Genomic DNA, 13,455 nt, shown 5'->3' with positions numbered 1-13,455 from the left:
GCCACAGAGGCTTGGATCTTTCCACCAACAAAGATCTACAGGACCTCCCTAGGTCTTTTGAGACCTCAAAGGAACGTCGGTTGTCCACTCCAGGCTGGAATCTAGACGTGGTCCTAAGGTTCCTTATGTCATCAAGATTTGAACCTCTCCAATCAGCCTCTTTTTAGGACCTCACATTAAAAACTCTTTTCCTCGTGTGCTTGACAACAGCTAAAAGAGTAAGTGAGATCCACGCCTTCAGCAGGATCATTGTTTTCACATCTAAAACGGCTACATGTTCCTTGCAGCTCGGTTTTTGCTAAACGAGCTTCCTTCACGTCCTTGGCCTAAGTCGTTCGAGATCCCAAGCCTGTCCAACTTGGTGGGGAATGAACTGGAGAGAGTACTTTGCCCAGTTAGAGCTCTTAGGTACTATCTAAAAAGGTCTTAACCTTTACAAGGACAATCAGAAGCCTTATAGTGTGCTATCAAGAAACCTTCTTTTCCAAGTTCTAAGAACTCAGTTTCTTACTATTCAGGCTTCTGATTAGAGAAACACATTCTCATCTGAAGGAAGAAGACCTTGCTTTGCTGAAGGTAAGGACACATGAAGTGGGAGCTGTGGCTACTTCAGTGGCCTTCAAACAGAGCCATTCTCTGCAGAGTGTTATGGATGCAACCTATTGGAGAAGCAAGTCAGTGTTCGCATCATTCTATCTCAAAGATGTCCAGTCTCTTTACGAGTACTGCTACACCCTGGGACCATTCGTAGCAACGAATGCAGTAGTAGGCGAGGGCTCAGCCACTACATTCCCATAATCCCATAACCTTTTAACCTTTCTCTTGAATACTTTTTATGGGTTGTACGGTCGGCTAAGAAGCCTTCCACATCCTTGTTGATTTGGCGGGTGGTCAATTCTTTCTTGAGAAGCGCCGAGGTTAAAGGTTGTGATGAGGTCCTTTAGTATGGGTTGCAGCCCTGTATACTTTAGCACCTTTGAGTTGATTCAGCCTTCCAAGAGGAACGCTGCGCTCAGTAAGGAAGACGATCTTATTAAAGGCAGAGTAACGGTTCAAGTCGACTTCCTTACCAGGTACTTATTATTTCATTGTTATTGTGGATAACTGATTATATGAAATACGGGATACTTAGCTATCCTTTAGTCTTGTACACTGGTTTTTCACCCACCCCCCTGGGTGTGAATCAGCTACATGATTATCGGGTAAGTTTAATATTGAAAAATGTTATTTTCATTAGTAAAATAAATTTTTGAATATACTTACCCGATAATCATGATTTAATTGACCCACCCTTCCTCCCCATAGAGAACCAGTGGACCGAGGAAAAAGTGAGGTGGCGTCAACAACAAGTACTGTAGTACCTGGCCACAGGTGGCGCTTGTGAGTACACCCCCTTCTAGTGTAGTGATAGCTGGCGTATCCCTCCCGTAGAATTCTGTCGGGCAACGGAGTTGACAGCTACATGATTATCGGGTAAGTATATTCAAAAATTTATTTTACTAATGAAAATAACATTTCACAGATTATGAGCAAAGAAAAATGGTCATTATTGAAAAAGAGTAGGAAATTATCTCCTAAGTTATAAGAATATGTCCTTCAAATGTTTTTGTATATCAGCTGAATATACTTTATTATGCATAAGTTTGGGATTTGAAGGGTAATTGCCCTCAACACTGGAGAGTTTGGGATTTGAGGGGTAATTGTCCTCAACACTGGAGAGTTTGGGATTTGAGAGGTAATTGTCCTCAACACTGGAGAGTTTGGGATTTGAGGGGTAATTGTCCTCAACACTGGAGAGTTTGGGATTTGAGGGGTAATTGTCCTCAACACTGGAGAGTTTGGGATTTGAGGGGTAATTGTCCTCAACACTGGAGAGTTTGGGATTTGAGGGGTAATTGTCCTCAACACTGGAGAGTTTGGGATTTGAGGGGTAATTGTCCTCAACACTGGAGAGTTTGGGATTTGAGGGGTAATTGTCCTCAACACTGGAGAGTTTGGGATTTGAGGGGTAATTGTCCTCAACACTGGAGAGTTTGGGATTTGAGGGGTAATTGTCCTCAACACTGGAGATCATAAGGACATAATCGTCATTTGTTCCAACACGAATACTTACCTTCGAACTACTTTCTTATAGGAGATCACTGGTTATCTCTCTCTGCGACCAGAGTTTTGAATAGATACCCCCCCCCCGCTCCGCGCTCTCAGTAGCTTTTACCCCCGGCATCCAGGAATGTGCCCCGAGGGTAGGATTAACGGTAGGTCGCCCGTTAGTCGGGTCACGTTCCTCATTAAGTTCTCTGGTCGCGAGAGGTGAACATCTCTCGCTCTCGTATCTCTGTCGATCCTTTGTGTGCGTCCTGTGCCCCACGTGTTCCCAGCGTGGCAACTTGCGTTTTTTCCCAAGTGTTCCTGTGCGTTCACTTTTCAACCGTGTGCTTACCCAGTGTTTAATTCATTTCCTTAAGTGCTTGTGTCGTGCGTTGTGTGCGTTATGGAGCAGTATTACTTGATTCCCTTCAAGGAATTAATAGCTGAAGGGAACAATTTTACAATAAATCATTCTTTCTCCCCTTATCCTCTGTGTTAGCCGTGTAGGGGCAGCTTATGTTCCCCTACAACCACGTGTCAGGACTACTAGTCCTGGAACGTAGTACAGTGAGTGCACTTCGGCACCAAGAGGAAGAATACATCCAAGAGGCTCATAGGAAGACGAGCCTCTCCTCGCCACTTTCTTCCCGATGCCTCGTCGAATAGAGCTTCTTATACAGCCATCTTCCCCTACCCAGAGTAGGGGACGAGGTAAGTCAGTTGCGGGGAAGTGCCCATTGCTCTTCCCCAGGAGTTTGAGTGGGTGCGGTATAGCACCAAGAAGAAGTAGGCGACGAAGGGTTCGCCTAAGAAGACTAGCGCCGGGCGTCTCGCCTGACAGCTTCCCTACCACCCTCTCCTACCCAGAGTAGGAGACGAGGTTGGTCTTTTGTGGAGAAGGTAACTCCTAAGAAGTAGTTCGAGGTAAGTGCTACTTTCGAGAGTGTGTGGGGAGACGGAGTCCTGGTGCAAGTAGGCCACGTCTCCTCTGATGACCCCATGTGGGGGAAAAATGTCCCTAATTCTTCTCCAGTCTCTTTGGCGTATTTTTCAGTCTCTTCTGCAGCCGAGGGCGTCGCCGAGAAGGAGCCTCTCAGGTCTGTATTGCAGCGTTCCCCGGACCGGCAGCCCAGGGTTTTTCTCACCACGAAGGCCATCCTCCAGACGCAGATATAACCCTCGCAGGGAGAAATGCGAGAAGGCCTCTTCAGGCAGGCGTAAGGCCGCGAAGCTTCCGGTTCACCCCGCCAGCGGGTGTAACCGGGCTTCTTTACGGGCAGCCTGGCCGAATCAGCACAGCTGGTTCGGCCCTCGGACTTAAAGGAACGGTTCCCTCCGTCGGGTCAGCCCACGGGGATCCGCGTCCGCGTCACCCAGAGAGAATACACGAACGGTAGTCCTCGACGGTACGGCGTTGCCGGTTCTGACCCCCGAACCGGGTGCGGAGCTCCCGCCGGGGAAGACCGGTACCACCGCAAGGGAGTGCCTGGTATTCCAGAACCGAAGCGCCCGATGGGGAGTGCCCGGTGACCCGGCTCCTCGGGATCAAGCCGTAGGAAGGACTCTACAGGTAAGCGTAAGTCCCCGAAGCCTCCGGTTCACCCCGCCCAGCGGGGGGAAACGCGCTTCTTGTCGGGCGGCCTGGCCGAACCAGCCCAGCTGGTGCGGCCTTCGGGTCGGAAGGAACGGTTCCCGCTGTCGGGTCAGCCCCCGGGAACCGCATCCTCGGCACCCAGAGCCCTTGGGCGGACGAGAGTCCCCGCTGAACCAGCGTTGCCTGCGTTAACCCAGGCCCCTGGTGCGGACGTCCCCGCAGATGAAATCCAGTACCTCGGCAGGACGGCGCCCCTGGCCCCAAAGAGCTAGACGTCCAGTCGGCGTGCCCGGTAACCCAGCTCCCCGGCCCCAAGCCGAGACCTCAGCTGACGGAGGGGAGGGTTCCCTGACGGAGGACTCCGTCTATAGGAGAGTGGTTAGCCTTTTCAGAAGGCACCACAAAATAGCGGAACCTGCGGCTACGGATGAAGTTTCCTGGAAGTCAAGCCTTTTGAGGATCATGCAGACTCCCTCCCAACCTAAGACGTCCCTAGCACTTCCTCTAGCCCGAGATCTAGTCCTAGAGCAGGAGTATCTCGGCAAGGTAGTGGCCAGCAATGCCGAGGCCCCCAAAACCCAGAGGTCCTCAAAATTGCTCCAGGGCCTCAGACCCCAAGGCGAAGTCTATGTACCAGCGGGACGACGCCCAGGCCCCTTAAGGTGGAGTCAGCAGTAGACATCCTTAGTCAAGGCGTTTCAGACGGTAGAGCCTCTTCGGCCCCAGTCTGTTTCTCGCCAGCAGAAGCCTCCATGATGGAGAAAATGTCGAGGGACTTGGTAAACGTCTCCTCTTGGCTGGACTGGTGGGCTTCCACTTTGGTAGGTGTACAAGCCTCCTTCGACCCCGAGGACCCTGACCAGCAAGGCCTACTGAGGGACCTCATTACCTCCGGGGGTAAAACCCTTAAGTTTTTGACATATCAGTCTCTCGCACTAACAGCTAACAGGGTGCTCTGGAAGCGAGACACTGTTTTGGCGAAGGTGTCTCGGAAGGTACCAGACAGGGAGGCGCGAGCCATTCGCAACCTTCCCGTGGGGAGAGTCTTTGTTTCCTCTGAAGGAACTAGAAGCCATAATGGAGAAGGTCTTGAAAAAGAAGGAGGCTAACGTCCCCAAACCTACGACTCCTAGGAGACCGCCCTATAAGAGGTCCGTCTTGGATATTGCCGCAAAAACCCCAAGCCTCTACCAGCTCTACGAGGAGAGAGGCCCCCCTGTTCCTCCTGGTCCACAACGCCTCAGCCCCCCCGCAGGGGAGCTCCAGCACCCTCAAGCTCCTTCAGGTCTGGTTACTCCGCCTCTAGGAGAGGCAGATCAGGCCGCCCCTCTAGAAGAACAGAGCCTTGGACAGTGTCCGTACTAAGGGAGGGCTACAGACTTCCGTTCCTAAACGGAACCACCCCCGCTTATTCTGGCCAACCGGACAGAATGGCTAGCTCCCAAAGACCCCTTAAAGAGGACCGCCCTTCAAGAGGAGGTATCGTCCATGTTAGAGAAGGGTGCCATGGAAGAAGTTCTTCTCCCAGGGCCAGGTTTCTACAGTCGCCTGTTCCTGGTGGAGAAAGCGCCGGGGGGGGTGGAGACCGGTTATAGATCTGTCAGCTCTCAACAAGTTCGTCCAGAAGACGGACTTCAAAATGGACACCCCGAAGTCAGTCCTGCTGTCCTTGAGGGAGAAAGATTATATGATGACCATCGACCCCAAGGACGCATACTTCCAGATTCCGGTTCACACCTCGGGTCGAAAGTTCCTCCGGGTGAAATGGGGTTCCCAGATCCTGCAAGTCAGGAACCTTTGCTTTGTCTGTCAACAGCGCCCCAAGTGTTCACGAGAGTCTTCACGGCTGTCTCAGTGGGGGCTCACGAACGAGGCATTCGCCTTATCAGTTACCTGGACGACTGGTGGCTTCTTTCCGCCTCAATGGTCCTCTTGGAGGAACAAGGGAGAAGTCTCCTCCGGTTTTGCAAGGATATGGGGATCGTAATCAACCCGAAGGAGTCAAATCTATCCCCATCCACCAGAATGAACTACTTGGGAATGACATTAGACATCATTCGGGGAAAAGTTTTCCCTTCGGAGGGCAAGATAAGAAACCTCAGGCACATTAGTCAGCCGTTCCTGTCAGAACACCCCAGGAGGGCGAAAGACTGGCAGAAGCTGATAGGTCACCTGGTCTCTTTGGAGAACCTAGTCCCCCAAGGAAGGGTAAGGCTCAGATCCATCCAATGGAATCTCAAGAACCTCTGGTGCCAGACGGATTCACAGCAGGTGCTAATCCCAGTCCTTCCAGACACGAGTCCCTCCCTAGAATGGTGGCATTGCCAGTCGAACTCACTCAAGGGGACGCCCTTTGGGACCGGCCCTCCCAAGTTACTACTGTTCACAGACGCCTCCAACCAGGGATGGGGAGCCCTTCTCCTCGACGAAACGGCACGAGAGACCTGGTTGGAAGGGGAGAGGCAACTCCACATCAATGTCCTGGAGTTAGAAGCAGTCCAGGAGGCGTGCCTACACTTCGCAAGTCTGCTAAAGGGAAACACCTTGGCGTTGATGTGCGACAACGCCACGGTAGTGGCATACATAAAGAAGCAGGGTGCTTGTAATCGAAGGAGTTGTGCGATCTCACCATAGAGATTCTAGATTGAGCAGAAGAAAATTAAGTGGTGATGTTAGAAAGGTTCATTCCCGGGAAGAAAACATTCTGGCCGACGACCTCAGCAGAATGGGCCAGATAGTAGGGACAGAATGGTCCCTTCTCCCAGAAGTAGCCAAGCTCATCATTCAACGCTGGGGTTCCCCGGTGATTGACCTCTTTGCAACAACCTCAACGCCCAACTCCCAGTCTATTGCTCCTCTGTACCAGACCCGAAAGCAACCTTAGGAGACGCTTTTCAGCACAAGTGGGACAATCTGGATGTGTACGCCTTTCCCCCTATCACGTTGATAAGACAAGTGCTCAACAGAGTAAGGACGGCCCGAAACCTAAAGATGACTTTGGTAACGCCCTGGTGGCCGGAGAGAGAGAGTGGTCCGCGGATTTAAAAGACCTATCGAGTCAACCGCCGTGGCCTCTGTCCGCCAGGTCAGACCTTCTGCACCAGCCTCACTTTCTCAGGCTCCACGACAACCCACTCTCCCTACGTCTTCACGCCTGGAGACTATAGAGCGGCTCCTGAGGAAAGAAGGATATTCTTCCTCCACGGCTAAGAGAATGTCTCTATACCTGAGAAAGTCGTCAGCCGCGGTCTACCAGACAAAATGGGCCTCCGTCACGAAGTGGTGCTCTGAGAGGCACATTAGACCTCTTAAGGCCTCTGTCCCAGACATAGCAGATTTTCTGGTGTTTTCTCAGGGACAAAGTAGGGATGTCAATCCCAGCCATAAAAGGAGTTCGGGCTGCCTTAGGCCAAGTCTTCCTCCTGAAGGGCATCGACCTGGGGGCCTCAAGACACAGCGATGCTTGCCAAAAGCTTCGAGCAGTCTTGCCCCCCTCAGGCGAGGAGGGTGCCCCAGTGGGACTTAGACAAGGTCTGAAAGATGCTGTGTCTCCCCCCTTTGAACCCTTGAAGGATATCGTGGACAAAGATCTCACCCTCAAGGCCGTCTTCTTGCTGGCCTTGGCGTCCGCTAAGAGAGTGGGAGAGATCCATGGTTTGTCATACGACGTCTCTCACTCAAAGGGGTGAAAAGAAGTATCCTTCAAGTTCGTGCCTTCTTTTGTGGCTAAGACTCAGAACCCAACAGTCTGGGACCCGAATTTTGAAGGTTTCTCGATTCCTGCCATCCCTAAGACAGGTAATGCAGAAGACTTAAAATTGTGCCCAGTGCGAACAATTAGAAAATACCTGGAAAGGACAGCGCATCTCCGACCGGATGTCAAGAGCCTCTTCGTTTCCACGGGTATTAATAAGAAACAAGTTTCCAAAAACACAATCTCCTTCTGGTTGAGACAGGTGATCGCCAGATCCTACAAGAAAGCTGGCATAGCAGTGCCAGGCACTCCCAGACCTCATGACATCAGGGGCCTGAGCACCTCCTTAGCCTTTGAGGAAAACATGGCAGTAGGGCAAATCCTGCGAGCAGGTACTTGGTCGAGCCAGTCAACCTTTACTGCCCACTACCTCAAGGACTACTCAAGAAAATCCTTGGACGGGTACTCCATTGGAACAGTCATCTCCGCCCTCCAAGCGGTGTAACGGTAAACCCCAGGCACATTCTAGACTAGCGACCGGTAGGCACAAGTGCGGTTTTCCTACCTCCTACCCAGTTGCTTACTTGCCTCTTCAGGGAGTACCGTCTGTTCGCAGGAATCACACATTCTTCACGACTACACGTCGAGAAGAAACGTCGAAAGAAGTTTTCAAAAGGTGAGTTCCTAGACACTAACGTGAATTGTTTGAATAGTTACCCTCGCTTCCGCTCTCTGGTAGGTCTCGTTATACTGAGGCCTGTTGGCCTCCACGACCGGGTCAGTGGGTCAGATTGGCACTCCCGCCTCCTAAAGTGTAAGTCTCCTATAAGAAAGTAGTTCGAAGGTAAGTATTCGTGTTGGAACAAATAAAAAATTTTAAATAATTTTTATTTTTCCTAACATACTTACCGAGAACTACTTTCGGGTAATGGCCCTCCCTTCCTTCCCCGAGTGCCTTCTTCCCTTACTAGCATGATGCTAAATTATGCAATAGAACTTATTGAGGAACGTGACCCGACTAACGGGCGACCTACCGTTAATCCTACCCTTGGGGCACATTTTTGGATGCCGGGGGTAAAAGCTACTGAGAGCGCGGAGCGGGGGGGGGTATCTATTCAAAACTCTGGTCGCAGAGAGAGATAACCAGTGATCTCCTATAAGAAAGTAGTTCTTGGTAAGTATGTTAGGAAAAATAAAAATTGTTTAAAATTTTTGATATTTCAGGGTTATGTACTTAGCTAATTTAGAAAAATATATGCTTCTAGGGCCAAATGCCCACGCGATTAAGGTTGTGCTAACATAATATAGGCTCGTTTCTATTTTTTGGTCAAATTTTATCCTTCAAGCATATTTAGTTATCATCTCTGACACCTTGTGCATCTTTCAGTATAATCATAACATGGGAATTGTAAATATATAAACAAGCAGGTAAAGAAATACGATGAATATAGTCTAGAGAAACTCAGCCAATGTTTATTTACGACACCATTGAAAGTAGAAGAAATTACATTCACGTTTTCAGACTTGATTAAAGAAAATTGTGATCTTGAAATTTGTGGGAAACTTGTTTAAATATGTTTACCTACAAGTTCTTTCAAGAAAAAGCAATTAACTAGGTCCCTTTGTTGCATTAGGGACCAGATGTGCATTTGTAAATTTTAAGAAAAGTGTAGTAATAGAATAAATTTTTATAAAAAAAATATTTGGAACTTGAAATAGACGTTCTACCCAAAAATGCAATAATCTGAATTTCCAAAAGTTCAAAAGGGTTGTGAGTTGCTCCCCATAAAGAGATTTAAATTTTGACCTTTTTTCCCACCCAAGAAGTGGGGTGATCAATTATGTCACTCTCAGGTTGTGGTCTATTACAAAATTTATCTGAATCACATTCACATAATAATATCTCTACCTCTCTACTAACAAAGATTCAAAGTGGTTTGTTGGAATAATGAACCTTTCATGGCTCGAGTTGTTTCTTGTACTGAACTTGGGTGCTCTCCTCAGGCCACTGAGCTTAGTTTCCAAGTAATGTTATGAGTACAATACAGTGTTAGTCCAACAATGGGGATAGATAAGATGAGGTGAATACTTTATTTATAACTCTAAGAAGCTTGTGCTTCATAGATATTAGCTATTTTACTCAGGTAAGCATAGGAATAATAATATTTTTGAAAAGTGTTGCATTGTGCTTTAGATTATATACATATTTTTTAAGTATTCTAATTAAACTTTGGTATTTTGAATAATTGTGATGTGCAAAGACACAATAAGTGTCTTGCAAATAGAAAAGGTACTAGCATTAGCAGTGATGTCTGACTTTTCATTAAGAATATTGCTAGGTTAAAGAACATTCAGCACTCATGGTGTAGAGGCGTAAGTAAATGTAAGAGGTTTGTATCTGTGGAACATGGGAATTATTTTAGAATTAATATAACTAATATTGTAATAAAAGAAATATTAAGAAATTAGGAATCGGCACAACAGTTTTTGGGCGTATAATCAAGGAAGAAGTAGGTAACTTAGTTGGTTGCGGTTTTTTTGTAGGGCTTCGCGTGGTTCTTATGGCGGCCCTCCCATGAAGCGGCCCAGGATGGAGGGAGAAAGTGGCTACGGAGGCAACAGGTAGGCCAAATTCAGCTACTACCTACCTATTTTTTTTTTTTCATTGATACCACCTACCTTTTGTTTATTGATACCACAAAACTTAATGCCTATCATTTTTAAGTTTTTTTCTTTTGCTCTCCATTGATCCCAAATTCACTCGCTATACTTGTTTTTAACTTTATTTTGAGTCATGGGTATAATTTTATTTTTGTATTACTATATTCTTATCTTGAAAGCACCCAAAAACTTATGTCCTGTCTCCTAGAGTACCTTTGGACGTCTGAAAGTGCAAAGGTTAACGCTACGATAGCTTTATATCTTATTTTATTTCCAAAAGTTAGGGGTTGGATAGTGTGCTATTTGTTTGTTTCTTGCTAACGGTGGTGGTGCATGTATTTCATCAGTAACCCGATCTTTTTTTTAGTTAAGGATGAAAGTTTTGTATTAATATTGGAAGATATTAGAAACAGTACAGTTATTCATTACATGTAAACAAGGAATGTTGGAATGAGAAGTGTCTCATTTAATACTGGTTATGAGTTTTCAGCACTCCTTTATTCCCTGTCTTTTAACAGCTACACAAGTAGGTAATATCATGTTATGTCATTGACCAATGTTCCATAGATACTATATTGAAAATTATGGCCCGCTCTTGGTATTACTTCTAATTGCTTAAATAGCTTAGTTATATTGAGTGGGGGACTACAGTTACATATTTTCAGTTGATCTATGGACGCCATTTCAGTTATTGCCGTTTTAAGGTGTTCTCCACGGAAAGTATTTTACTGCTTGCAGTGAGTCTTTACTGTAGCATTTTTCTCATTCAGCTAGATATCTATTTGCTTTTCACTCTCATTAATTATCTCCTCTGACTTTGTACGTAACTACCCAACCTTTTTTAACTTTGTGTTCTGTCTAGTTTTCCCTCATTTACAAACAAATCCTTTGAGTCATTTGTTTATAATCAATAGATGATTTTTCTGTATAAATGAACTACTTAAGGGACGTGACTCTGGCTCATTAAACGTTATTTTGAGATAACGTGAATCGCCTACTACTGTGCTTTTTTCTTTTGTTCAATTTTGATTTTTCATTTAACCATTTTATATAATTTGTTCATTGGAAATCTTCCTAGTTTTTATATTTATTTTGTATGTATAATTTTGTCAATGAATGGAAGTAACTTTCAGAGGTGACTATATTTTTTACAGTTTATATGGGCGTCAATGACCTTAATTGTCGGGACGCCAGAAAACTTTAAATCAATCAATCAATACAGTTTTTTAGAGACTGGTTGAATATACTTGAGTATACATAAGTATGGTCTTTTATCGGCTATTTTCCTCACCCCTTCAGATCATAAGGGTATTTTTTCAGGGTTATTTACTAAACAGTGGTGAGCCTCTTCTCAATTCCAAAAATGTGCTACATGTACCAAGTGCCCACACACGAGTAAGACGTTGCTAGCATAACATTTTTTCTGTATATTTTCTTGGCAAATTTTATGCGTTAGGAATATTTACTCGTTTCTGACCCTTGATGCATCTTTAAACATAACCATGAAATAAAAATTAGAAATATAATAATAAGCAGACAAAGAAATACGAATATGACAAATTTTAAAGTAATTCATATTTTTCCTAACTATACAAACGTTCATCCTTTACATAGGAGAGAAAACAGTGAAGCTGGAAAACGAAACGGTTGAGACGTTTATTGTGAGGTTTAAACAGGTGGCTGGTAATTACCTGGCCGTGAGCAGTGAAGCCCCTCCCCTCTGCTGGATTACTGAGTAGTCACTTTGATATTACCGGGGACTTTCCAAAGGGGTTGGTGATGGGAAAGTATGAGTACAGACCCAAAATTATATAGTTAGGAAAAATACAAATTATCTCCAAATTTGTCCTTTGTTCATGTACAAATACAAACCTTCATCTTTTACATAGGAGACTCATCCTTAAGTGGGAGGAAGGTTCCTTCCAACTGGCTGGAAACTTATCCCCAGGTACCAAGAACTTTGACTCTTTTATAAGTGGTGCAGAACTAAGGTTTCTTTAGTCATCTTGCACTTGTGGTTTGAGAATACTTAGGGGTCCACGCCCCATAAAACAAAGGATGCAGAGCAGAAAATCTCTTGTGTTGTAACAGTGCATACGGATACCATAGGATGCTCCACCCGTGGGGCACATATATATATCTATATATATATATAAATTGGTTTGCCTGGTTACAGCACACACCATCTCGTAAGGAGTGTGTGGAATGACACTTCTGTGCCATGTAATAGAAAAGTTACCTGTAAAGAGGGACTTGCCTGGAAATGAACCAGTTCCAGCTGACAGGGGCTTCTGATGCTGTGGCTTTATAGAGGGGAAGGTGAAAGTGAAAGAAAAGGGCCAGTTGATCTTCACTTTCATCTCGGTCTTACACGGAAACTCGATCCAATGTTAAAAATTTCTGTGAAACGAGTCAAGGCAGCTTTACCATCTGTTTTGTAGCCACTACTTCCTAGCAAAAACGTATCGGAGACTGGTGGGTCAATTTCAACAGGTAATGGTCAGATGGCGACTGACGTTTCCACGCACCTCCCTGCAGCACCTGTGCTAAACAGAAATTCTTGAAGAATGACATGGTCATAACCTGTAGCACCCTCGCCTCCCTCTGGAGGCCATAAACATTACTACTGTAGCCGAGGATGCAATGAATGAGTAGTTTGACTCTTTGGCTGGAGCCACAATCCCCTCCACCGTTCCTAACCATGGAAGGTCTCCCCCCTCAAACCCAGATGGCAGTGATGAATTTTTGTCCTCTATTGAGAGCGATGGGAGTACATCAAAAGAGGAAGTCACCACTGAGGGGATATTAAAGGAGGAGACATTTGGCAGGAGACCAAATCTGAATAGGATTAATGGAATATACCTCAAGAATAAGGAAGAACTGAGAATATACCTCGACAAAACAGGGTGGGATAAGAACTGTAGCAGTGTCGCACAGAATGCCATCCTCGGGGAAAGACCCTTTGGCTAGCCCATCCTTTCCGCCAGGAACAATAGACTTCGGGTCCTCCCCATTTAGGAGACCAAATCTTTCTAGCATTATCAATAATGTCCCACGAGTCCAAGTATGCACTATTTTGGAACCCTTTATGGTCATTGAAATCGAATGGTGCAAAAAGAAAACAAACATAAAGACGTCACTGGGTCCGGGCGGCATAAGAGCTGCCGATTTAGAGCTGTGGCTAGTGACAGAATTGCTGAGTTGTATAACAAGATCCTACAATAAAAAATTGCCACAAGAGATTTGGCAAAGGGGGAGAACAACCTTGTTCAAGGCTGAGGAGGATCAAGAGGCATAACACTATCAAGAGCTTCATCAAAAAGAAGGCCACAGAAGCTGGGTTCAATAGTTGAATGAACCCCACATTTCAACTATCCAAGGGCTAAGGAAATCAGATCTAGATATCTGGAAGGACAAC

General features: G+C 46.0%; 1 protein-coding gene across 2 annotated transcripts in view; it reads left to right on the top strand.

The window, feature by feature from the left end:
* Positions 1 to 13,455, top strand: part of LOC137637517 (uncharacterized) — a 60,701-nt gene that overhangs the window by 25,909 nt on the left and 21,337 nt on the right. The window contains exon 5 of one of the 2 annotated variants that reach the window (XM_068369685.1): positions 9,921 to 9,998. The exons of the other annotated variant lie outside the window; for it this stretch is intronic. Coding sequence (XP_068225786.1) covers positions 9,921 to 9,998 — 78 coding nt within the window. The remainder of the gene's footprint in view (positions 1 to 9,920; positions 9,999 to 13,455) is intronic. 2 annotated transcript variants of the gene reach the window in all.

The sequence above is a fragment of the Palaemon carinicauda genome, unplaced genomic scaffold (assembly GCF_036898095.1).
Source record: "Palaemon carinicauda isolate YSFRI2023 unplaced genomic scaffold, ASM3689809v2 scaffold80, whole genome shotgun sequence".
Classification (NCBI taxonomy): Eukaryota; Metazoa; Arthropoda; class Malacostraca; order Decapoda; family Palaemonidae; genus Palaemon; species Palaemon carinicauda.
Note: the sequence above shows the minus strand (reverse complement) of the source record. Positions and strands in the feature narration are given on the sequence as shown.